General features: G+C 39.8%; 3 protein-coding genes and 1 long non-coding RNA gene across 4 annotated transcripts; 1 reads left to right on the forward strand and 3 right to left on the reverse strand.

The window, feature by feature from the left end:
- Positions 1–1,146: 1,146 nt before the first annotated feature.
- On the forward strand, positions 1,147–7,381 carry dazap2 (DAZ associated protein 2). The gene is made up of 4 exons (XM_077712977.1): positions 1,147–1,341; positions 3,530–3,645; positions 3,716–3,964; positions 4,385–7,381. The coding sequence occupies exons 1-4, from the start codon at positions 1,329–1,331 to the stop codon at positions 4,511–4,513; spliced, it is 507 nt and encodes a 168-aa protein (XP_077569103.1). The 5' UTR covers positions 1,147–1,328; the 3' UTR covers positions 4,514–7,381.
- A 259-nt stretch (positions 7,382–7,640) lies between these two features.
- On the reverse strand, positions 7,641–10,378 carry LOC144194134 (uncharacterized). Its single transcript, XR_013325841.1, has 4 exons — positions 9,854–10,378; positions 8,743–8,790; positions 8,418–8,465; positions 7,641–8,342 (listed from the first exon to the last, which is right to left on the reverse strand). It is a non-coding gene; the product is annotated as an uncharacterized LOC144194134 (long non-coding RNA).
- A 324-nt stretch (positions 10,379–10,702) lies between these two features.
- bin2a (bridging integrator 2a) lies at positions 10,703–14,806 on the reverse strand. The gene is made up of 13 exons (XM_077721859.1): positions 14,659–14,806; positions 14,446–14,565; positions 14,294–14,374; positions 14,158–14,212; positions 13,984–14,078; positions 13,821–13,916; positions 13,538–13,645; positions 13,386–13,471; positions 13,236–13,311; positions 13,089–13,171; positions 12,210–12,774; positions 11,369–11,428; positions 10,703–11,276 (listed from the first exon to the last, which is right to left on the reverse strand). The coding sequence occupies exons 2-12, from the start codon at positions 14,527–14,529 to the stop codon at positions 11,393–11,395; spliced, it is 1,365 nt and encodes a 454-aa protein (XP_077577985.1). The 5' UTR covers positions 14,530–14,565; positions 14,659–14,806; the 3' UTR covers positions 10,703–11,276; positions 11,369–11,392.
- An 802-nt stretch (positions 14,807–15,608) lies between these two features.
- On the reverse strand, positions 15,609–21,799 carry racgap1 (Rac GTPase activating protein 1). The gene is made up of 17 exons (XM_077731289.1): positions 21,655–21,799; positions 21,068–21,171; positions 20,556–20,758; positions 20,331–20,473; positions 19,653–19,722; positions 19,536–19,589; positions 19,332–19,400; positions 19,120–19,237; positions 18,721–18,863; positions 18,458–18,622; positions 18,229–18,324; positions 17,594–17,792; positions 17,386–17,491; positions 17,167–17,299; positions 16,575–16,698; positions 16,402–16,501; positions 15,609–16,333 (listed from the first exon to the last, which is right to left on the reverse strand). The coding sequence occupies exons 2-17, from the start codon at positions 21,150–21,152 to the stop codon at positions 16,261–16,263; spliced, it is 1,881 nt and encodes a 626-aa protein (XP_077587415.1). The 5' UTR covers positions 21,153–21,171; positions 21,655–21,799; the 3' UTR covers positions 15,609–16,260.
- Between the last annotated feature and the right edge of the window lie 305 nt (positions 21,800–22,104).

Raw genomic sequence — 22,104 nt, forward strand, 5'->3', positions numbered from 1 at the left:
ATTGTTAAGATTATGAATGACTTTTTTTCCTAGTTTCTTTGTGTTGAATTTTTAACAATACCGTAATAGACACATAAAATCCACTATCAAACAAAAGTACAGTAGTTGGCACAATTGCCTCAAGGGTCATGCTCCTTGAAATGAGTCTGCACATTCTCCCTGTGCTTCCTTGAATTTTCTTCGGTGCCATGTTTTAACCCCCACATTACAAAAATATACGTGGGTTTTAAGAGAAGTGAATTGTTGCCAGCCATGTTGTGCCCCTGGACACAACTCAAGGATCACATGAGATGCCCAAAGGCTTGTTCTGAATTAACACTTGTTTGACTAGACATTATGAATGCAGAGTACACATTGAAAATATTTTGTACGTTATTGTTAATACGTATTGTGATAAATAATTGTCTAGATTTTTTTTAAAGACCTATGGCAACATAGTTCGGAGCAAGGGCAGCTGAGAAGTGTCTCATTGTCAACAAAGGGTGCCATTCATTCATTTTCTGAACCGCTTAATCGTCACAAGAGTAGTGGGGGGTGCTGCAGCCCAGGCAGGGGACGCCCTCAATCTGTGGCCAGCTAATCGCAGGGCACAGGGAAACGGACAACCAATCATAGCTAAGGGCAATTTAGAGTACTCATCCAATCTGCCCTTCCTGTTTTGGGGATGTGGGATGAAACCAGAGTACCCGGAGAAAAAATCCAGGAGAATATACACAAGACACGATCTCAGAACTGTGAGGACAACACGCTAACCACTCGGTCCCTGCCTTCTGAATTATTAATTTAAAAAACAATCATATAATCATAATTACGGTATTTTAATACCAACACTTGATATACCGGTGTGGCCTACTAACCCAAAATGTTGATTTGAATTGAATGTTTGTATTTTCATTCCAAAGGTAGACTAATGAGATTTAAAGCTTCACCACCCAGTGCACAAATAACAACAAACAAATAAATAATCATTAAATATTAATAATGAATAATAAATGTCAGGTTTTAGGTGCTTTAGGTTTTCTAATTATCCCATAAGAGTCATTGGCCCCCCAAAGGGTTAATCAGTAATAATGAAATCAAAAGTAAACTATCCATCTGACCAGTAGGGGCAGCAACGACAAAAATCCAAGCCGCCACGCTGCCTCGACCGCCGAGTGAGAACAGATGACGCCATAGCTGTCCACAACAACAAGAAGCAGGAAAAACAAGGAAGTGGACTATTGCCATTTAGCGCCGTAAACCTGTTCTATCGACCAACTCTGTGACAATATACGCAGAGTCTTCAATAATACTCTTACATAACCCGAACCTCCGACCTGACTGCAACAATGAACAACAAAGGTATTCTGGCCTCGCGTTTTTCCCTTTATCCCCCCACCCCCCGTCAACTGCCTGGCTATGCGTCGCCAAGGCTAAAGGTAGCAATGCTAATTGTTTTGAGCATCGAGGCTGGTTACGTGAAAATACACTACAATGGCCGCGGTCATTTCGGTTGAACGTGATGAGTTGTGGTTAGCGATGTCAAATGAAAGGTTAAATCGGGACTTGGTTGAAACAAATAAATGTGTGGTCATATCATGCCGTATCGCTCATTGTCAAGCGAGAACGTATGATTGGGATCTGGTTTAAACTAGGTGGATTTGCTTTCGTTTTGCCAGTAGCAAATGTTACTGTCGGTAAGACTGATACTAGAATTCATTAATGGTTGGACATAAAACCTCTACGGCAAAATGTTTTTTTTTAGCTTCGGCGTGGGATTGTGTAATGTCAATAATTGGTAATTACTTAACATGTCTTTTAAGTTGTTTTTTTTTTTTACGGTGAAACGTCGTCGACACTGACGTTACATGATGTTGACGTATTACTTTTTTATTTATTTCTGATGCTCAATTCATATCAATAGCAAATCACCTTAAAATAATGTTCCGTGTGTACGATTTCAAATACTGCAAATGATTTATGAGAGCATTTGCATACCTGTCAACCTCGAACCATTTGTGATCTTACCAAATTTTGTTTTCGCCCTTACATATATGTATAAATACATGGAAAATCTTACCACTTTACTTTTTTGTAAAAAATCACGAACAACAAGTAGAAAATGTATGTTTATGTGTTTATTGCTTTCAAAGTTCCAAAATGAAACGAAATGTTTATCATGATCTTTTTTTTTTAGCCAATCAGAGGCGCCGGTACATATTATATGTACCGGCGCCTCTGATTGGCTAAAAAAAAAAGATCATGATAAACATTTCGTTTCATTTTCGTTTCAAGTGATATATGATATATCACTTGGCAGACATGCGTTTCCGGGAAGAAACAATGGCGGATGGTGAAAAATGGCTAGAAAGTGCCTTAATTTATTTTTTTTTCTCAAAATCACCGTTTAGCGTACCATTTTCATGTGTACAGCGTACCAATATAAAAATGGGCTTTCAGTTGTACCAATTACGGCGAGAACGTACCAGTTGACAGGTATGCATTTGGCATATTTTCCGAGGTCTCTTGGTTTCTTTAGTGAGGCTCCGAAATATTTTTTCAATCCTAACAAAGAAAACAATATTTTTCTGAACTTTAACTTCTAATCAGCCATAGGATATGTCGTATTTGTAGTGTTATTTTAGATGCTTTACTGTTGTCAAATAATCAGAACACGACTGGGATTTGTGTGTCTTGTTTGCTGACAATTTCATGTCCAACTTGTTTTTAATGCATCCGAAAGTATGTACTGTATCTAAGTATGTATAAAATAATTGGTTTACATGAGGCCAACATTGATGATAGACCTTGTAAAAATGATTTTAAGTCGTATGTTAAGTATAACCTGAATAGAAATTAAGTTCCATTATGATAATAATAATGTCTAGCCACCACCAGCGGGAATGGAGCCCGCGCCAAAGTCAGGCGAGTGAACCTCTACATCAGGGATAGGGAACCTATGGCTCAGGAGCCATATCTGGCTCTCCGCTAACCTGTGCCACAATTACTGTAAGGTTTGGAAAAACTAATAGACAACCTGATGATGATGCGGTTAAAACTTTAGTGAATAGTCCTGGTTTAAGTAACGGTCAAGAACCTGAGTTTGCAGATGGCACGCAAGTGATGTAGTTCACTGTTTCCCAACCTTTTTTGAGCTGCGGCACATTTTTTTGCATTGAAAAAAATCTCAAGGGACACCACCATCTGAAAATCTTTTAATTTAAAACTATGTTGCCTATATGTTGACATGTTACCAATATTCATTTCATCAACGTTTTATCAGCAGGAATCATAAACCTCCACACCTGACCTTTGCTCACGGCACCGCTGTTGGGAAACACTGATGTAGTTAAACCTAGCATCTATCTCATCTCATTTTCGGAACCGCTTTATCCTCATTAGGATCGTGGGCCTGGCGTATATAGAAAATTAAATGATTTATGAATGAGCAAACAGAATTGGGGCATTTTCCATGAACATAAATCATCCTAAAAGGAAATTCCAGCACTTTTCTAGCATATCATAGCATGTGTGTGCGTGTGTGTTGCAGGGTCATATCCACAGCAGAGCGTGTACCCACAGCAAGCAGCACCCGTTTATCCCCCCGCTATGCAAATGTCTCCTCAGGCGCCTCCTTACACGGACACACCTCCAGCATACTCTGAGGTAACCATAGCAATGGGCGCCAATAATCCTTTTGTAAACATGTTAACGTTTTGCCCATGTGTCTCCACAGATCTACCAGCCCAGATATGTGCTTCCCCCTCAGGTGACGGGCCAGGTGCCTCAAATGTCCTCCCCCTATGTCGGGACTCAGGTCTATATGCCCATGCAGCCGCAGATGGCCGTCGGGGCAATGGCCCAAAACGTTCCCCTGGCTTACTACCCCATGGGGGCCGTGTACCCTCCCGGTTCCACGGTGATGGTGGAGGGGGGCTACGACGCCGGAGCCCGTTTTACAGCCGGCACCAGCGTTTCCATCCCGGTGAGAAATTGTTGTCGGCAGAAGGTTCATCAATTTGTGAACATCTGCGTGAGCAAACCAAGTCTAGTAGTTGGAAAATGTTTCTTGCTGGACAATGGATAGTCATTTAGGGATTTTAACAATCAACGGTAATAAAAAAATGCAATTAAAATAAAAATAAATATGGGAAATCTTTGCTGAAGTGGCAAATCTGAACTACAACATTTACCTGCTAACAATATGATGGCACTGCATAAAAAAATCAGTATTGTTAAAAAAAATGAAATAAAATTGGCCTTTTGATCAATTGGCTGCTGTCTTGTATAAAGTAGCTGAAATAAAAACTTGGGTCAAAGTGTAAAAGTACCCTAACAGGGAAAGCCATAAACTGTTTCCTTTGGAAAAGAATTGACTTTGATGGCCTTGTGGTTTCCCCTTCAGCCTCCCCCTCCTGGGCATCCCCCAAATGCTGCTCAATTGGCGGCCATGCAGGGCGCCAACATGATGATGACGCAGCGCAAGAACAACTTCTTCCTTGGCGGCTCCAGCGGAGGCTACACCATCTGGTAACGGGAGCCCGCTCCTGATCCAGCGCCCACCCCCTGCGCAACTTCACGTACCTCCAAAGCCCTCCCCCGTCCCCTCTCCAAAGGCCTCTCGGCCACAATACTGATATCACCTAATGGAATGTAATGTTTTTGAGCCCTTGTGAAAGGTACAGTACTCCACTTGTAACCAAGCGATCAAATGACAAATACAAATCTTTTTAAATGTCGTACAATCCATCCCATCCTTCTCCATGGTGGCTAGCTTCGTTTTTTTAGTTTAGGTCGCGCCAGGTGCACGACACTCGTGGATTAGTATGTTAGCGAGGCAGCTAAACGTGATAGATTTTGGTGTTACGCCCCAAACGACGACCATGGGGTTAGCAATTAAAACAATGTTTGAAAACGAGAACAAAGCTGGCCAGATTTTGAGATTTCTTTCTGGGCGGTTTTTCGAAATAGGGCTCTACACCAGAGGTTTTGAACACTAAGTGTCAGACCAAATTGTTGTTGGATTTTACATTGGAATAAGGTCAGAAATTATCAACCAAACTTTAACCAATTCAGGTCAGGCAATTAGACATTAGTGTATTGGAGCACGAATTAAGGTGGAACATTACAACTCCAAATAGCTGGAATTTGTCTGAATAAGCATTTTGGTCATGTGTGCCTCCGAACAGCAGGACAAGCCAAAAATGCTAAACGTGCTAATTAAAATCAATATCAGGACTGCAGTGAAGGTTTTTTTTATTTTAAAGATATTCATGACCCCAACCTACTTAAGAATCTCTGGTCTAGAGACCAAAATATCACTTCAGTCTGCATCTATAGTAAAGACAGGAAGATTTAGCGCCACATTCGTGCTTTTTTACGATAGTCGAGCCGCTTAATGGTGAAAGTGAAATGCAATTAGTAAGTTGAAACACAAAAAAATCCCACTTTTTTCATTCAAAATCTATGAGTGTAGTTAAACGTATAGATGTTGTAGTTTCATGTAAATACCAGTGTCACAAAAAAAACATACATCAAGCGAGATTGAGCTCCTCATTTACACGGTGTCTAAAAAAATATACTATATATAAACATAGCAAGTAGCATTGAAAAAAAAACTTCGAAAAGCAAATGCTAGAATGTACTTGCAGCAAAAGTGGTTTACTGTACCTTGTTGGGCAACTTGTAGATTTAACATAGTCAAGTGCCAAAGAGCACTGGGGACGTTCCCCATTCAATGAAACAAAACGTTCAAAGGAAAACGGAAAGATATTTAGTTCATCCAAATAAGAGTTGACTGGGTCAGGTGGGTTGGTGTGACATTTAGTAGCGTTTTCAGTTTCTTTTGTTTAAAAGTCGGGTACCCAGAGTTTCTACACTAAAGGTTTGAAACGTGCTTCGCTCGTGCAACTCTTCTCGTTTTAACTGATTTGGTATTTAAGTGAGAACGAGGCCCCTTTTCTTCGACCATTCGTTCAGTGTGTTTGTCAGGGTTTGCTTTTTGTTAGGCTCCTCAATTTGTCAATATTTTCTTTTCCAACCACTAAATCAATTGAACCAAAGAAAAGTTTGCATTGACTTGGAATCAGTCGTAGGACATTTTGTATTTTTTTAAAACTAAATTGTGAGTTTCATCAATAAATGGCACATTTCTACTAATTTAACTGAAATCTGAGATGCACTGACAAACTCTAGACAGTCAATTGGTGATTTTAGACATCAGAAATGTTCTCAGAGGCTGTATTGTTGTCTGTATAACGATGCGTTTATTTCACAACGTCCAATTAGAAACCCACTGGGATTTGTGTGTGCTGAATAATCGGTTTCCAGCTTAATGATTGAAAGGTGCGGGGGTAAATGTCCCTGGAAATTAGATAACGAGCAGAGAAATTTCAGAGCAAAATCTTGAAAGATGGCCAACTTGAGCCTTGTGACTGGGCTTAGCCAATCACTGTGCCATAACCTTTGCTGTAAAACACTGCATTATTGGATGATGAAACTCATTTGACCTTGTGACGACGCATTTTGCGGGGAGGCTTTCCTCCTGGAGTAAATCTGTCCCCCTTGCGCATCTTACCATTTAAGTTTTGAACAGAAGGAGAAGAGAAGAGAGGAAGAGAAGCGTTTCCTTGACATCCAGGAGTAGATAACGGCTCGCTTCCTGCACTCACGTTAACAACATCGAGTCGAACCAAAATGCACTTGTCGGAGAACGTTTTAGTCCGTGTATGAGTGGTGTACTTTTTGAAACTACAGTGTCTGAACAAAAAGTCGATGTTTACTGGGTATCCGACACTTCACGTTTTGGCTGCTGTAGCTCACTAGAGGTAATGTTTAAAAAAATAAAAATGCTCTCGCAATATCTGCATCGCTAACGATGCAGATGCTGTGAAAAGTGACAAAAGTGAAATTGGGTGAGACTTGTGTTTCTGAGGAAAAGGGGCTTTGCAGCATCCAAAACCTGAACCCGCCACGTTTAGTTTTGTGTTCTTTTTTCCCGTGCCAGCAATATAAAGTACTTCCTTTTACAAGTGCAGCAGTAACGCCAACCACGGCCGGACAGACTTCCTCTTTGTCGAAGGATCACGGACATTCCTGGTTCAGGGATACTATTTCCGACGTTTTGTATTTAAAAAGAAAAGAAAAAAAGCAAGTAGCGCTGAAGCGACTTATTATGCACACGTTCTATCTTTTGAGATTGACTAAAGGAGACGAGTGTCAACGACTTAGGTGCACTTAACTTTTTTATACTAAACTTAAGATTTAAAAAAAGTAAGTTTAGAATAAAGGTTATTTTGGACATTTGAGAAGTTTGTTGTTTAAATTTATTCACATATGTAATGTATTGAAACGGGGTACACTGATAAATAAAGGACATTTGTTTTTGTTTTGTAACGTGAAAGCATTTGTTGTCCTTTTTCAAATGACATTTTGGGTTTTCAAACGTTTACTTATTTACTGGAATTTCACTCGATTTTTTTTAGCAAGATATGTCAATTTAATGACATATGCTGTAATTTAAAAAAGAAAAAATGATGAATAATCACTATAATCCCACCTCTTGCAAGTCCATGCCTGCAGGCCCCCCATCTTGTTATTTCTATCGTGGCTAACAGTGAAAATATTTCACTGTACTTTGCAAACAAAAAAAATTAATAAAATTTCCCCAAATATCTTTTTATTGCTTTCCATACTACTCAAACATACGAGTCAAATAATGGTCGGCAAACTTTTTTTTTCTTTCAAAAATGTAAAAGCTAGAAAGGGGCTCTTCCCCTAAAGATGTCTTGATAAATATTGCAGTGCACAAGTACATTTGAAACTTAGTTACTACAGGTACGTTTTGCTATTTTTAAAATTCAATTTACTAAAAGTTATTTTTCGTCAGTCATTTATTTCAATGTCTTCACGCATGCAACTATTTGTTTCTTGTAATGCACGTTTTACAACTGATTAAAACAATCTTTAGCGCAAAAAAAAACGCCAGCAGCTGTCAGAAAATACTTTTTTTTAAACGATTTTTTTTAGTACCTGTAATACAGATCATATTTTAAACCCCCGTTTCCTGCATGTCTGCTACATGTAACACATCCCAAAATACAACATTCACATGGTTCTTTGGTTTCACGCACCCGCATCCAGATGGCTTGGCATTCCTCCGTTGCCGTGACGATACTCCGGCGGGCTCCCTCAAATAAAGTATTCCTTTTTTTCGCTGGCGGCCCTGTCGTGGCCCTCCTCGTCGAGGTCCTCGCCGGGGCCCAGCTCCCCCGTGGTCCTGTAGTCCCCCTTGTTGTGGCACATGTAGCGATACATCAGGATGGCCAGGAGGACCGCCGTCAACACGATGAACGTCACCACCACTGAGGTGTGCACAAAATGGATTCAGATACAGTTTCCCTCACGCCGATGGCGACAGGTGATGAGCAAATAGTTACCTCCGATAACTGTCCCGTCAGTTTTTATCTGGGTGGGAGTCGTTTCCGCTGAAATTACAATTAAACAAACGGGTGATTTGTACATTTCATGGCGTGGGAATGAGACAAATCCCACTCTGTGTTTTTTTCATTGACAATCGCACACTCATTTTGTTATCGCACGATAATATCTGAAATTCACAGCTGAAGCGCAAACTTTTTTTCCAGGTCAACGGATGGTTTTCAATGATAACGCATTTAAGGCGCTCCAAACATAAGATAAAATGATAGCGATGAGGTCACAAAACAAGAGAGGCAGCCTTTGTCACCAAAGTAGTCGTCTTACTGTCTGCCGTTGTGTTGAAAAATGCAGTAGGTGTCACCATGTTGGAAACTGGAAGACAAAAAAAAAAACATGTTCAATCTTTTTATGACTACTCATGATAGTCAAGCTTTACTTCTTGTTATGATGCCAAATAATGTCCTTCAAACAACAGTGCTGTCCGTATTCAAAGGCTTCAAAGAATTCACTTTTTGGTCACTTGAAACTTTCGCATTTAGAAAGTACTTATAAAGAGGCAATGCTCAAAACCTTGCCAATACCAGGGAGAACATGCAAACTCCACACAGGTGGACCAACCTGGATTTGAACCCAGGTCTCCCACCGTGATGTCGGCGTGCTAACCAGTCATTCACCGGGCCGCCATGCCTTATAGTTAATTCCTATTTTTTCCCACTCCATATATAGATGCTGTTTATATGTAAGCTGTCTCCTGGCTTCCATTCTGCACATTCTCATGGCACTGTTGTACAGTGTTCTTACTTTATTGAATACTTCTATGAGAATAAATTCAATTTGAATTTATTCTTTTAACACTGGGGGTGAAATACATGTATTTGGATTTGGAAATTAGTGATGCTCCCCATTAAACCTGACGATTAAGAGAAGAGGGCCACGTGTGTAACAATTCGTATATTCAAAAATACTTGAGCATAGTTATTAATAACTCTGTAGACACTATGGCAATTGGATGAAAGAGATCATCATTTGCTTTTGAATATAATATTATTATTACTATACAGGGGGGCAAGCAAGATTGATTAGTAGATGTTTCAAAACAAATATTATGGAAACGTTAAACAAAATTCAATACAAATACAACCTTAAAAATATCTAGTACTGTAATAATTATAATGGGAAACAGCTGCCTTCCCTTGATTCAGATTTTGTGGAAAAACACAAGTTGTTTCCAAATGAGCCAATAGATATGGAACGAGGATACACAAAAACATTTACGATTGTAGCTACGCCATCGGTGACTTTTTTTTGTAATATTCCTGTCTATAACCGTAACTGTGATAATACTACAGCTATAGAGACACGAACGTGACCATAAACACAAGCAGATCTAGTGTAAAAGAGCAGAGTATTGGCCACAGCTGTCTCACGTTCTTACCTGGGCGCGTGCCACAAACAAACAAGCCAGCTAGTCACGGCGATCAAGCAGATTGCCAAAGCGAAGAAAAGTGAGAGTCGCTCGTGTCAAAAGTTTTAAAAAAATATAAAAATCCTTCCGGCGTCAAGCACTGTTGAGGCTACGGAGCTAAAAAGCTGCTTAATGAAGCTATTATTACGATATTCAAGTCGTTTTGAAGGCCCTCGTGACTTGTACCGAGTACACGAGAGTCGTCAGCTTCTTCCTTTCGACGTGCAAAGATCGTCTATGCCTCAAGTACACAACTCAAAGCACAGGGCGGGGCTGATCACTGGAACCTAATTAGCCCCACCCCACTTTGACGTCCAAAGAATGTTTCCAGAAAAGATGGCCACTCCCCACCTAACGAGTACTCTTGAATGTTTTGGACTGATTAATGGAGTCTGTTTATAAATCCTAACCTGCGAATATGTAAACCAAACTCATACCTCTGCCGAAACGTCTAAAATGAGATATTAATAATGAACCTTTTAAGAGATAGTGGTCACTACTACAGCGGGCAGCTGTTCAAAGGTTTAACCTTTAACCCTCCATAGAGCACTGCCTATTTTTGGTCATTTAAAAAAACTTTTTGAATACTTAAAGGGGAAGTAAACAGAATTTTTTAAATGTTATTCATTATTATTATACATGTATTATTATTGTTATTTTATTATTATTATTAGTAGTAGTAGTAGTAGTATAAAAATTTATAATATTATCCTCATTATCATTATTGTTAGTGTAAGTGTTGTTGTTGTTGTTGTTGTTTTTTTCATTCATTCAGGTAGCCTTAAAAACTAGACATTTGAATAAATGAAGCAAACCATGTTAGAATGTTTAAATCATTTATTTGCAGCAGTACAATTGGTTTATTTTTTTAAATAACACCTTTCAAATAGTATTTAGAAATGATCTGAGTTACTTTTTCTACAATATTTTTTTTCATTCTAATGTGAGAATAATATATTTGAAATAGAAAATGTTCAATATGACAATTATAACAGTCATTCAACCAAATGTTGAGTAATTGGTAATCAATTAATATTCAATATCATAATATTTTTTGAAGACAACATTGATTTCAACAATTTTTCCTAGTGAGGGTTTATACAAAAATGCTGTCTTGATGCATTTCATTTCACCTCAATTTCGGCTACATTTTGCAGATGACTTACCTGCAGATTTTGTTTCATAAGAATTATAAACAACAGTTCATATTGAAGAAATAAAAACAAGTCTTGCATACCTTCAATATTACACGTCATAATCATCTTTATGCTGTGTTCAAAGTCTGATTTAAAAAAAAAAAATGAAGATGCTAAATATGTGGGAGGGTGTGCAACAGCAGATGCAGATTCCTCTTTCCACAGCAGCTGTTGGCTTCGGTCTTGTTTGTGCTTAGCTGTTCATATTAACACACAAACAGAGGACATGAAAAGTCAAGCGCACGCACACACAACGGGCAGAAATAACACTATGAAGCTGAAGACACACCTTAAGGCTCAAAGAATGGATTTATCACACGTCTGTACTCTTCGAGTCTGCAGAAGATGCCTGAAAGGAAAAAAAAATGATTCTGAGAGCCATATACTGGATCTCAAATACCATCTGTTTTTGCCTTCCCCTCCATGAATATAATAGTAATAGTATATAAATATATATATATATATATATATATATATATATATATATATATATATATATATATATATATATATATATATATATATATATATATATATATATATATATATATATATATATATACACATATTAATAATATAATAGTAATAGTATATAAAATAAAATATATTTGACGCACACTCAAGTGCATTTCTGTTTTAAAAAATCAACAAATCTTAACAGTATGTGTGTTAGTTTAAGAATAGTTACTCAGCTAAACAATAATAGAAAACTAGTAAACTATTAAGCTGTAGGGGTGTAAATTACCAACTTCATGACAATATGAAACAATATTGAATGTTTGGACAATATTTGTCGAAATTATCTGTCACGATTTGATTCCATTTAAGTTTTTGATACAGAATTTGAGGTCGGATCTCAGTTTTGATAAATTTCTTTTATGTTTATCACATTTTTCTTTACTGCTGCCTTTCCGGTGACATACTATGTAGTTGTTTTTTTTCAAATACACAACATTGAAATTCTGTCTTTCTGAAACATAAACTCATGCTGTGGTGTTTGGATCTTACTTCAGGTTTTTTTAAAAAGTGAAAAGTTTCTTAAAGGCCTCCCGATGGACAACCTCATCACATCTTGTATGGTGTTAGAAGCGTCAAAAACGAGTCAAACACGAGTCAAACACGAGTCAAACCTTGTCCAGCTTCTCAGCGTTAAACTCCGAAAGCTCTCCGTTCTCCAATCCGTTGTTCTTGAGAGAATCACAGCTGTGCTCCGAGTCGTCAACGTGAAGCGGAAGGTCATCTCCTGCGGTCAGCTGGAGCTCCAAACTCTCAGAGTCACATGAGTTGTTCAGCTCACAGCTACTCTCGCTAGGTGAATCATCTTCTTTCTTCTCTTCTTTTACAGGACTGGCTCCTCTAGACTCTCCTTCTGCCATTAAACAATCGTCCTTAGGTTCCTGTTTGGCATTCTCCTTCCCCGGCAGCGGTTCGCTCTCCGCCTCCACAGCATCTTCTCGCGAACACAGATCGTGAACTTCAACACGGCTCGAATCGACCGGGATCTCTGGAGTTGGCGACAACGGGGAAACCGCAACGTTGCTGCTTTCTCTGGACAAAGTGCCGTGACGAGGTTTTTCCGGGGACCGGAAACTAAATCTGGGGCCACTTTTTGGATTGTAATTCCTGTGGAACTCGGAGAAACTGGATTTCCAAGCTCTGGGTGACATCAGGGTTCGTCTCCTTAGGGAGCCGTACCTGAATGAGAGCAATAAAAATATGAAAGAATGCTGCTTATTGCAGTCATTTTGTCATGAATTATTGAACCCAGGAGCGGGAAGCAGGCGCATAAATTAGGAACTTTAATGAAAAATAAATAATAAATAAATCTTAAACTGGGTAGACGCACACTGAGGAATACTAAGCAAAACATTACTTAGTGCAAGAGGAAAACACAAAACAATACTCCCACAAAAGACATGCCAAAACACGGGGCTTTAAATACACAGACTGGGGTTGATGACAAATTACAAACACCTGGTTCACACAAGAGAAACATGTGAAGGCCTCACCTTTGTATTCCGTTTACAGCAAATACTTTGTCCGGATGTTGTCCTTGTAGTTCCTTCACCACATTGTAAAGATCCATGTTGAGCTAGAAGACGCAAAGTTGATGTTGACAAAGAGGTTTTTTTTACACTGTTAGGCTAGTAGCGTACCGTTCTCATTTCCTTGTAGAAAATGTCTCTTAAACTGGATATCGCAGAGAAGACCGTCACATAGCAGCCGATGCGGCTGGAATATTGAAAGGTCATTGGAATGTGGTATGGAGAAAGGGAAAAGGAAAATTATGAAAATAAAAATGAAACCTGTCATGGAGAACCGGAAGCTCCTCTTTCAGCTCATTGTTGATTCCTTCGTATACTTGTTTAGCATCTTTCATCTCTTCTTCCGCCTGCCAGTGGGAAAAGTTTCTTTAGAAAAGGTTTGGATGGTGTAAAAATGGAGTTTGGAGGATGACCTTGCTGATTTTGATATCATCTCGCTTTTTAGACATCTGGAGGGAGTCCAGATGGTGACGGGATGAGTCGTAATCCACAAGTTTTCGGCCCCTCTTGGCCACTTTCTCCTAAAAAACGACACAATTGGGTCTGTGACATCTTGAGTCATCTCAAGTCATGTTATGTCCATCAATGAACAAAAAGCGACATCCAAATCAAACTTATTTTGATGCCAAATTCTTGGAATTCCTTTGATAACTTTAGCAAGTATTGTGAAATGTCTTGTGTCTTGAGCCAACCTACCCTGACGTCTGGGAATTGACCCGCGTAGGACTCCATGGTGCGAACGGCTTGGTCCAATAACTTCACCTCATGGTCATTCCAGAGAAGATCTTCCCCCTGATGGAAATATGAGATGAAATATCAATGGATTCTAGCATGAGTGAGGTTAGTTTTGAGGCCTGACCTCTACTATGGCTCCGATGTCTTCTTGCCCCACCCAGTCGCTTTCATAAACGTCAAACAAGGACTGCGAAAGACGTCTCGAGGCCTCTCTCATGTCTGGATGGAGCACAGTTGGCAATGTGAGAAAAAACACGCATAAATTGGGGTTTCCTGCCTTAAAAATACACGCTATCACCTCTGACTGCTTCTACGTAGTTCCTCAAGTCTTTGTAGATTCGATTTCCATCAGTCTAGCAACAGCAAAGAAGTGAGATGAAATGAAATGAATTCCCCTTTTCCACCCATTTCCAGAATAACCAATTCATTTTTACCTGTTGGTCATAAAATTGATGGACATAAAGTTCAAATTGGTCATCCCTGGTTTCTTCAGACTTTCCCAGTTTCTGTAGAACCTACGAGAGAAACAAATAGCATTCAAGAAGAGTATGTGTCACATTTTAATGCAGCAATCAGAAAAGCGTACCTTTTCTTTGCCTCTGCTCAGCCGTCTTTGGACTTTTTTAGCAAAGTCACCGCTGCTGACTTTGGGACTGGTGCGATCCGCCATTTTTAGTCTCGTCGGAGTATGCGACCTATAAAAAGGCTTATGGGGAAATTGTTGGTTTCAATAGAAAATGAACAAGCACTGATTTAGTCCATTTTGACTGTATGAGGAAGTACTAATCACTTGACTTACCCTTCAATGTGGTCGTCCGATTTCACCTTGAGACGCGCTGGTCCTTTCGCCGCTGCGCTTCTGGGCCGTCCGTATCACCATTGAACCTTGGAACCAATTACCTGCTTTTTCCTGGGTCAAAGATTGATGAAAACACGCCTTCCTTGGCCAGCCGCCACCTGCTCTTTTGCTCGGTCTTTCGCAGAATCCTCCACCTTTATAGTGGTCGTTCACCTGAGCCCTCTGTGGGGAGGGGCGGGACGCTTTTGTCAAGCAGCGCTGGTCACGGCATAAGGGGGCTCAGGTACATTTCCTCGTGGTGGGTCATTTTCTCACCCGGAGGCCACGATAAACTATTTTTTATCTGTGGTGTTGCAACAATCGTCCCATTCATTCACATTCTTGAGGGGGGTGCAGTTCAATGTTTTTTAATCAGCAATATTTTCCGTCCAACACAAGGAGAGTGAAGTTTCATCTGGGCCGCCGAGGTTAACAGAGAAACCCTAAAATCGGGTTAATGAATGATAAAGCCTGGGTTAATGCGACTGGTGGTTAACAAGACTTTCCTGTAGGCTGGGCACGTTCCTCTTCACGTGGATCTTTAAGGATCCCAGGGATCCAAGGTTTGGCTGTTTTCTGCGGAGCCCACAGACTTTTTGGGTCTACTTGACTAGTCAAGGTACTTTATGCTGCTTGATGCCTTGAAAAACTCACAAGATTCAAGCATTTGCTTGCAAAAATGCAGGAATAGCTAAAAATATCTTCTAAACAATGTTCAAACAACATATCCATACAAAGAGGTTATAAAAATGTCAAACAATCATTGTCTTAAGCACTCCACAAGTTGACTTTACCTCAGACTGTAGAGGGAAAAAAAATGGAGGGACACACATTGAGAGCAATAAGACTGTAAAGGAAACATAAATTAGAGGGAAACACATTGAGAGCACTAAGCATGAATAGGACAGGGCTCCAAGTTTTAGAACATGTATATTTTAATGAAGTGGAAAAAGTATACATAAACAACTTCTGAATTGCAGTTGCTCTAAAACAGGAAGGTGTGCCTTCAATAATGAAATGTCTAAACGTACTCTTCAACTTCTGAGTGACACATGAGTTGAAAAGGGGTCTACAAAGTGGAAAAAAATCACAAACTAGCTCTATTCAGAACATTTGGACAATATAATTACAGTATGTCAAACTAACATAAGAGCTTTAACAAACATTTCACCTTTACAAATATGGACCATCTTGACTAACCTGTCTTCAATAAAAATTGGCATTTTGGTTATCACGGTTTCAAAACTTCCAAATAACAACTGAACCCTCATTTTATTGGAGTTAGAATGTGTGATAAACGTCTCGCAATTCTGTTTAAATTACCGGGGAAGTATAGTATGGGTTGCTTTTCATTTTATACTTTAAACAAGCTCATCAATTAAACGCAAGCAGGATACTGGCACTCAGTCTTATATAAAAAAAAAATCCTAATAATGAAAAAGAACAAAAACTAACAACAACAGAAATGTGATTTTCAAACAGATAAAACAACTAATGTATACCTCCTGACGTGAGACTTAAAAAACAAACAATAAGTGTAGCATGGGTGAACCAAATTGTGGATTATTTCAGGAGTGGAGACTGAAAGAACCTCCCTTGAGGAAGTGCAGCTGCAGACTTGCTCTTGCTCCCAAATCTGGGATGGGAAACAAATAAAAGGGGTCAAATTGAGATGTAAAAGTCAGCGGGCCAGGTACTCCTTACCTGGGTGTCAGCGAGGATTTAAATCGCTGTGACAGAGAGCTGGAGGATGGCGTTTTATGTAATTGCTGCTCAGGAGTCGTCAGGGGACCGAGCAAGGACACTGGGGCACGGAAACAACATTGAACAGTGCTCCTGTGCTAAGACAGAATGCAACTTTTCTGATAATTGCTCACCACTTTCAGGAGTGTAGCAGTTGGAGTTTTGGATAATCAGGTGATCCGAACGCGGGATGGGATTTTCCAAATTCACGTACTGGGCCCAGTAACTTGCCGGCAGGTCCAGCAGACGCACCACCACCTGAGCAGAGAGTGTCACCGAGTACCACGATGAGAAATAGTGGGCTTGACTTGTTGTAATGCTAAATAGAGATAACTTCTGATTTTAAAATGTTCCATGCACAAAATGAACGTCTAGTCTGGCTAAAGTGTGTCATCTGTGTAGTTTTGATTTTATTGTAACCATTCTGGTCATTCAAATTACCATATTTTTCCGCACTATAATGTGCAAATAATAGATTTTCCAGCAGTGTGCTATCTAGTGTGAGGTGCTATATAACATACCCCCTGTACTGCTACTACAATCTAAATTGACATTCTGGGCAATTTAGTGCATATCGTCATGCAAAAACAGATAAAACAAGATAATGGTTAGAAAAAAATTAATAAAATTTAGTGCTACTTTAAGACTAATTGCAATCAGTCACAATGTGCTTTCTTTATCGTTCCAGTGTACATGACTTTTCTTCTTCTAAGAGAGCCACGCTACCTTTGGTTGCCGTTTGGTATCTTGCAGAATGGTCATAGGTTCCGGGTTAGGAACAGCATGACCCACGATAGTGGGGCCAAAGATTCGACCCAGGTTACCGACATCCATCTTTGTGTCTAAACTCTCAGCCACTCTGAAAAAATAAAGTAACACAGTGGACATTTTTCATAAAAGACAACAGAACGACATCCAAATGTCAGGCAGATGACAAATGCTGACCTCTGAAGATGCAAGATCAAGAAAGCCAGGGTATCTCTGTTAGCATGTGGCAAGAGACCCACAGTTTGGTACATTAGGGCGATGCTGTTGTCATCATCTGAAACCTCTGGGTTTGGGGGAAACAAGAGAGACACGTTCAAATCAGACATGTTATTATAGCCGCTGATATTGTACAAATGTAGACGTCATTAGTTTTTTTTCTATTTACCGGCGGCTTCCATGAATTGACGATTGAGGCGGAAAGTGAGCAGAGGCTCCTTCAGATTGCGCAGAAACTGCTTGAGTAGGCCAGTGATGGCATGAATGTCCTCCACTTTGCTCAACACGGGAACAGTTTTGCAACGGAGAAACTTCTCCTTTAAATCCTTGACTGTGCGCTCAGCACCAGACAGTCGGTACAGTCCAGGCTGAGAGAGTGAAAAAAAACAGTTTTTTTTGTTCCCTGGATTAAAGCAATTGAAAAACAGCAGGGACAATTGAAAACAAGAGTATTATAGTAAATAGATGTGGGTGGACGAGAGCAAGATTACCATATTTTCCACACTACAAGGCGCAACTAAAAGACAATTATTTTTTAGAAACCGACAGCGTGCCTTCTACACGTGTCAATTTTGATGACTCATTGTATGAAATTCCCCTTAGCACAGCTACTACTTCTATCACCACCATGAATATTACTACTACTAGCACCACTGCGACTATTACTACTACTATCACCACTACTACTATTACTGCATCTTCCAACCCTATACGCCTTATATGTATATGAAACAAATTCCAAGATAAGCCATTCATTGAAAGGGGCACCCTTACAGTGCAGAAAAGAAGAAGAACCCCCCATACCTCTTTCAGTCCTCGCTGTTCAATCTCACCAATGCAGTGGACAACAAGAAGGGGGATCTTTGGTGGAAGATCTGGGACGTAGTCTGTGAGCACACCCTGGACAAAAGCAAGACTTTTTAACCAATACTCGATACTACTACCCATTTAACCAGTGACCAATATATGGCTGCTATGGTTCGACCTACAAGAAATTGAAATGCCAAAGGTGAGGAAAAAAAATGTGGCTTACCTCCCCAATTTTAACAGGTGTACTTCCAACGTTGGGAATGCATGGTAGAGGGCATCGGTCGCGACACTCGGGGTGAGAAACCACTCGGCAGTCACAGCACCTCAATGCAATCTTGCCAAACTTGATCCTCTTCCCGCAAGGCACGCAGGTCTCGGGTTTGATGACCTTCAAAAGTCAAATGACACAAGTGTGCAGAAAACCGCGATTACAAACGAAAAGGAGGAGAAATAGTGTAATTATTTAACGTAGCCGAGTAATCTTACCGTTTTGGAGACAAACTCATGCTGACGGACACCTCTGGTTGGCTGCGGAGTGCTTGGCTCATTAGTTTTCTCGGGCACTGGATCGACGGGTTGCTTAAAAACATCCTCTGACGTGATGGATTCCGAGTCCCACTCCATTTGCGCTATGACATACAAATATGATCAGTACCCAATGATCTATACTAAAAAAAATAAGTAGAGGATTGGCAACATAACATGATTGAATGAATTCAAATTTAAGTGACGTTTGTTTTAATACTGAAGTACGTCTAAGCAATACCTGTAGCAAACTATATAACCATTATGGAAATTTGGGCTTAGGCCAGGAGTTGGTGAAATATGCCAATATCTATAGATTTGTGTAGGCCAGCCATAGTGGAACTGTCGTTGTATACCTACCAGTCCTCTTGCTACGAGTCCAATACGGAATTGTCTCAATAGTAGAAACGGCCTCGACGGGTCCACCGTCGGCTGGAACAGTCACGGTGGTGGTGGTGGTCACCAGGCTTTCGTTGGCCTGTCAGCCAAACAGAGACCAATTCCATTTATTCCATTCAAATTGAGGCAAAAATGTATGATCTTGCCAGCATAGATTTTTTTTTTTGGCTTACCCGTTCCTGCATAATGCCTGTTGAACGAGTTCTTTTGGAAGGTCCATCCACATGAAGTTTAGATGAGCGCTGAAACACATGAATAATGCATGTTGGATTTATACATTCATTCTTCTAATAATGGCCCGCTTATCCTCACAGGGGTGCTTGAGCCTTTCCCAGGTAGCTCTGGGCAAACAAGAGTAATATTTTAGATAGACGTACCCGCTTTTGTCGCTTTCTGAGTCGAACTGGCCTCACAGTTGTCGAGTCCCAGTCCTATTACAAGTAAATTATACATGAATCCATAGCAAAAGACGAGGCGCGAAGCGAGTCACTTACGAGGGAGTCATCGGTTTTGTCGTAGCTGATGTCTGACAAGATGGATGCAGACTCGTCTATGGTGGTCAGTCTAAACAAAGTGAGAAAATGATTTGGGTTAAAAAAGCAAATCCTCAACATCGTTAGTTTTAGTGTCGGGAAAAATGGCCAATTTGGGGAAAAACAACAGATAGCTATGCAATTTTTATTTCAGGCCAATAGATGTCAATGTTGTTTAAAATAACACATGCCCAACAAGTGCATTTTATTTTATTTCACATACCCCCAAAAACGCAGATGGGCAATTATTTTTCTGAAAACATTTGACAAATTCTTGGCATTGATGAAAAATTTAAAAACATTACTATTACTTGATTAATTAATAAAGACGGTGGTGATCAGGGTATATAAAAAAATAAAGGAGAAATACTTAGTATACAAAAAATTGAAAGTAAATAAACAAAAACAAATTTCAGGGGCTGTGTGCTACCCTCAGTCTGCAGTCTTGTGCATTTTGTGTGGCTCCAGTTTTTCTTTTTTTTTTTACCTAGGTCTACAATGTCTTGTGTCTGTCTTGCTACTGCAACCAAGAAATTTCCCAAATACGGAATGAAATAAAGTTCTAATCTAATCTGTGAGCATACGGCAGCTGAATTTATCTCGCAAATGTTTTTTGATCGTGTGCTCCATTTGAGTCACCTTCGGCTGGTATTGAGAGTGGCCGGCGCCTGGGCGTTGGTGTTGAGGAAGGCCAGAGCTGAGCGCTGCTCCGCGCTCAGCTGGATGCTATTGGAGGAGCCCTCGCTTATGAGAAGATCCCTGATCAACTGGATCTGACGGTCCTGCAGAAAAAACAGATCGTGAGAGGAATAGAATGAATAGACAACGATAGAAGAAATGGGGGGAAAAATGTTGAGTGCGAACCAGGTTTTCGCAGTCAGCCTCCGCCTTCTGCCTGCGCCGGATCTCTATATCCACTTGATTGCGGGCGTGCTTGAGTTTGACCTCCAAGGAACCCCTTTCAGTCTCAGTTTTGGTGAGAACTTCCTTGCAGGATTCCAGATTATCCTGCGCCAATAGCCATTTGCGCCGACAGTCTTCAAAGTTTTGAGCCATGCGAATGAAGCCTAGCAAAGAGACGTACAGTCATTGGGACTTCAAAGAGATATCCTTTGTTCCTAAATACCTTTGTCATGTTTCCCTTTAATTCAGGTTTTGCTTTGCATTGTTTTTAACCAGTTTTTTTTTAATTACATGACAGCATTTTGCCATTAATATGCCCTGACAGTCACAATAAGTGTTGTGGATCAACTGACCTTTTGAGTTTTTAAAATACAATTATCAAGACGCAAAAAAACTTGCCATAATGCTAACTAAAATGGAATAACATTGGTGTAAACACAGCCATAGTGAAGTTCAAGAAAAGTACAACTCACTGGGTTCCACACCCTCGCTGAGAAGTTCAACTTGGGACCGCATCTTCTCATATAAACTCTGGAGGTTCACCACGGCAGTCTCCATGATGTTTTTTTTGTCAAACCTGAAAAAGAGTGACAAGAGTGATGTTCCACAGATAGTTAGTTGGCCATTTGGGCCCGCGGGCCATAAGTTGATTTCAATTTTTTTTGTTTCGATCTTGTCCTTGTGAGCTCCTTTCATCCTATTGATGTTTTTTTAATGACTTTCAAGAATTTAAATGAGTCAAGCGTAGGTAGATTTTAAGTATTTCCATAAACTCTTCTTTAATTCGAGTTTCATCTTTTAAGCCCTACTATATCAAGGAGATCTACGTGATTAGAAAAGTCGAAATTTAAAAATCAAACCGATAAATCTCTTGAATAGTCAGCAGTATAACAAAAATGTAGAATTTGCATTTTGTGACCATAACTGTTGTATGAGTAAATCGGTGTTTTCGGCAACATTCGGTAAAGATTGCGACGGTTCCGTTTATAAGCTTGAGGGTCAAAGATGAGCGGATCGAAGCGTCTCATCTTCCAGAACAAAACGAGTAATGTTTACTTACCTACTGGTTTTTAGTAGGTTTAATTGTCCGACGGCTAAATTGAATCCCAATAGATCAGTGTCCTTCTTTTTTTAACAAGTGACCACTACGCGGTTCCGTCTTTTCCGCAACGGGCGCGTGTATATTTAAAATTTCCTTTCAGCCAATCAGGAGCGGCGGGTACTGCTACGGCACAACCTACGCATCCGGTTAAATCCTTCAAAATTAAAGCAGTATTCAAGAGATCCTTTCATTACCCGTTGTAAAAAAAATCCCAAGTGTTTTAGAGGAATGGTTGACCGTTTTTTTCTTGTAAAGCCATATTAGGAAAATTGCACAAAAGGAACCATAAATAAAGTATGTATTTTACGTTTAGATTGAAATAACACTGTATCTACTCGCCCAATTGAATCAACTTGATCAATATACAATTTAGGTATATATGTAAGATATACTGTTTTGTTAAAAAGA

The sequence above is a fragment of the Stigmatopora nigra genome, chromosome 1 (genome assembly GCF_051989575.1).
Source record: "Stigmatopora nigra isolate UIUO_SnigA chromosome 1, RoL_Snig_1.1, whole genome shotgun sequence".
NCBI classification, from domain to species: domain Eukaryota; kingdom Metazoa; phylum Chordata; class Actinopteri; order Syngnathiformes; family Syngnathidae; genus Stigmatopora; species Stigmatopora nigra.

What these genes read in the sequence shown, in the direction of transcription:
- dazap2 (XM_077712977.1), top strand. An exon ending in CACCTCCAGCATACTCTGAG is followed by an intron (nt 3,646 to 3,715) that starts GTAACCATAGCA and finishes GTGTCTCCACAG; the next exon opens with ATCTACCAGCCCAGATATGT. An exon ending in GCACCAGCGTTTCCATCCCG is followed by an intron (nt 3,965 to 4,384) that starts GTGAGAAATTGT and finishes TTTCCCCTTCAG; the next exon opens with CCTCCCCCTCCTGGGCATCC.
- bin2a (XM_077721859.1), bottom strand. Translation starts at nt 14,529, where the DNA reads ATGGCGGATCGCACCAGTCCCAAAGTCAGCAGCGGTGACTTTGCTAAA. An exon ending in ATCAATTTTATGACCAACAG is followed by an intron (nt 14,213 to 14,293) that starts GTAAAAATGAAT and finishes TGCTGTTGCTAG; the next exon opens with ACTGATGGAAATCGAATCTA. An exon ending in CTACGTAGAAGCAGTCAGAG is followed by an intron (nt 14,079 to 14,157) that starts GTGATAGCGTGT and finishes TGCTCCATCCAG; the next exon opens with ACATGAGAGAGGCCTCGAGA.
- racgap1 (XM_077731289.1), bottom strand. Translation starts at nt 21,152, where the DNA reads ATGGAGACTGCCGTGGTGAACCTCCAGAGTTTATATGAGAAGATGCGG. An exon ending in AGGCTGACTGCGAAAACCTG is followed by an intron (nt 20,474 to 20,555) that starts GTTCGCACTCAA and finishes TTTTTTCTGCAG; the next exon opens with GACCGTCAGATCCAGTTGAT. An exon ending in TCAGAAAGCGACAAAAGCGG is followed by an intron (nt 19,401 to 19,535) that starts GTACGTCTATCT and finishes CATGTGTTTCAG; the next exon opens with CGCTCATCTAAACTTCATGT.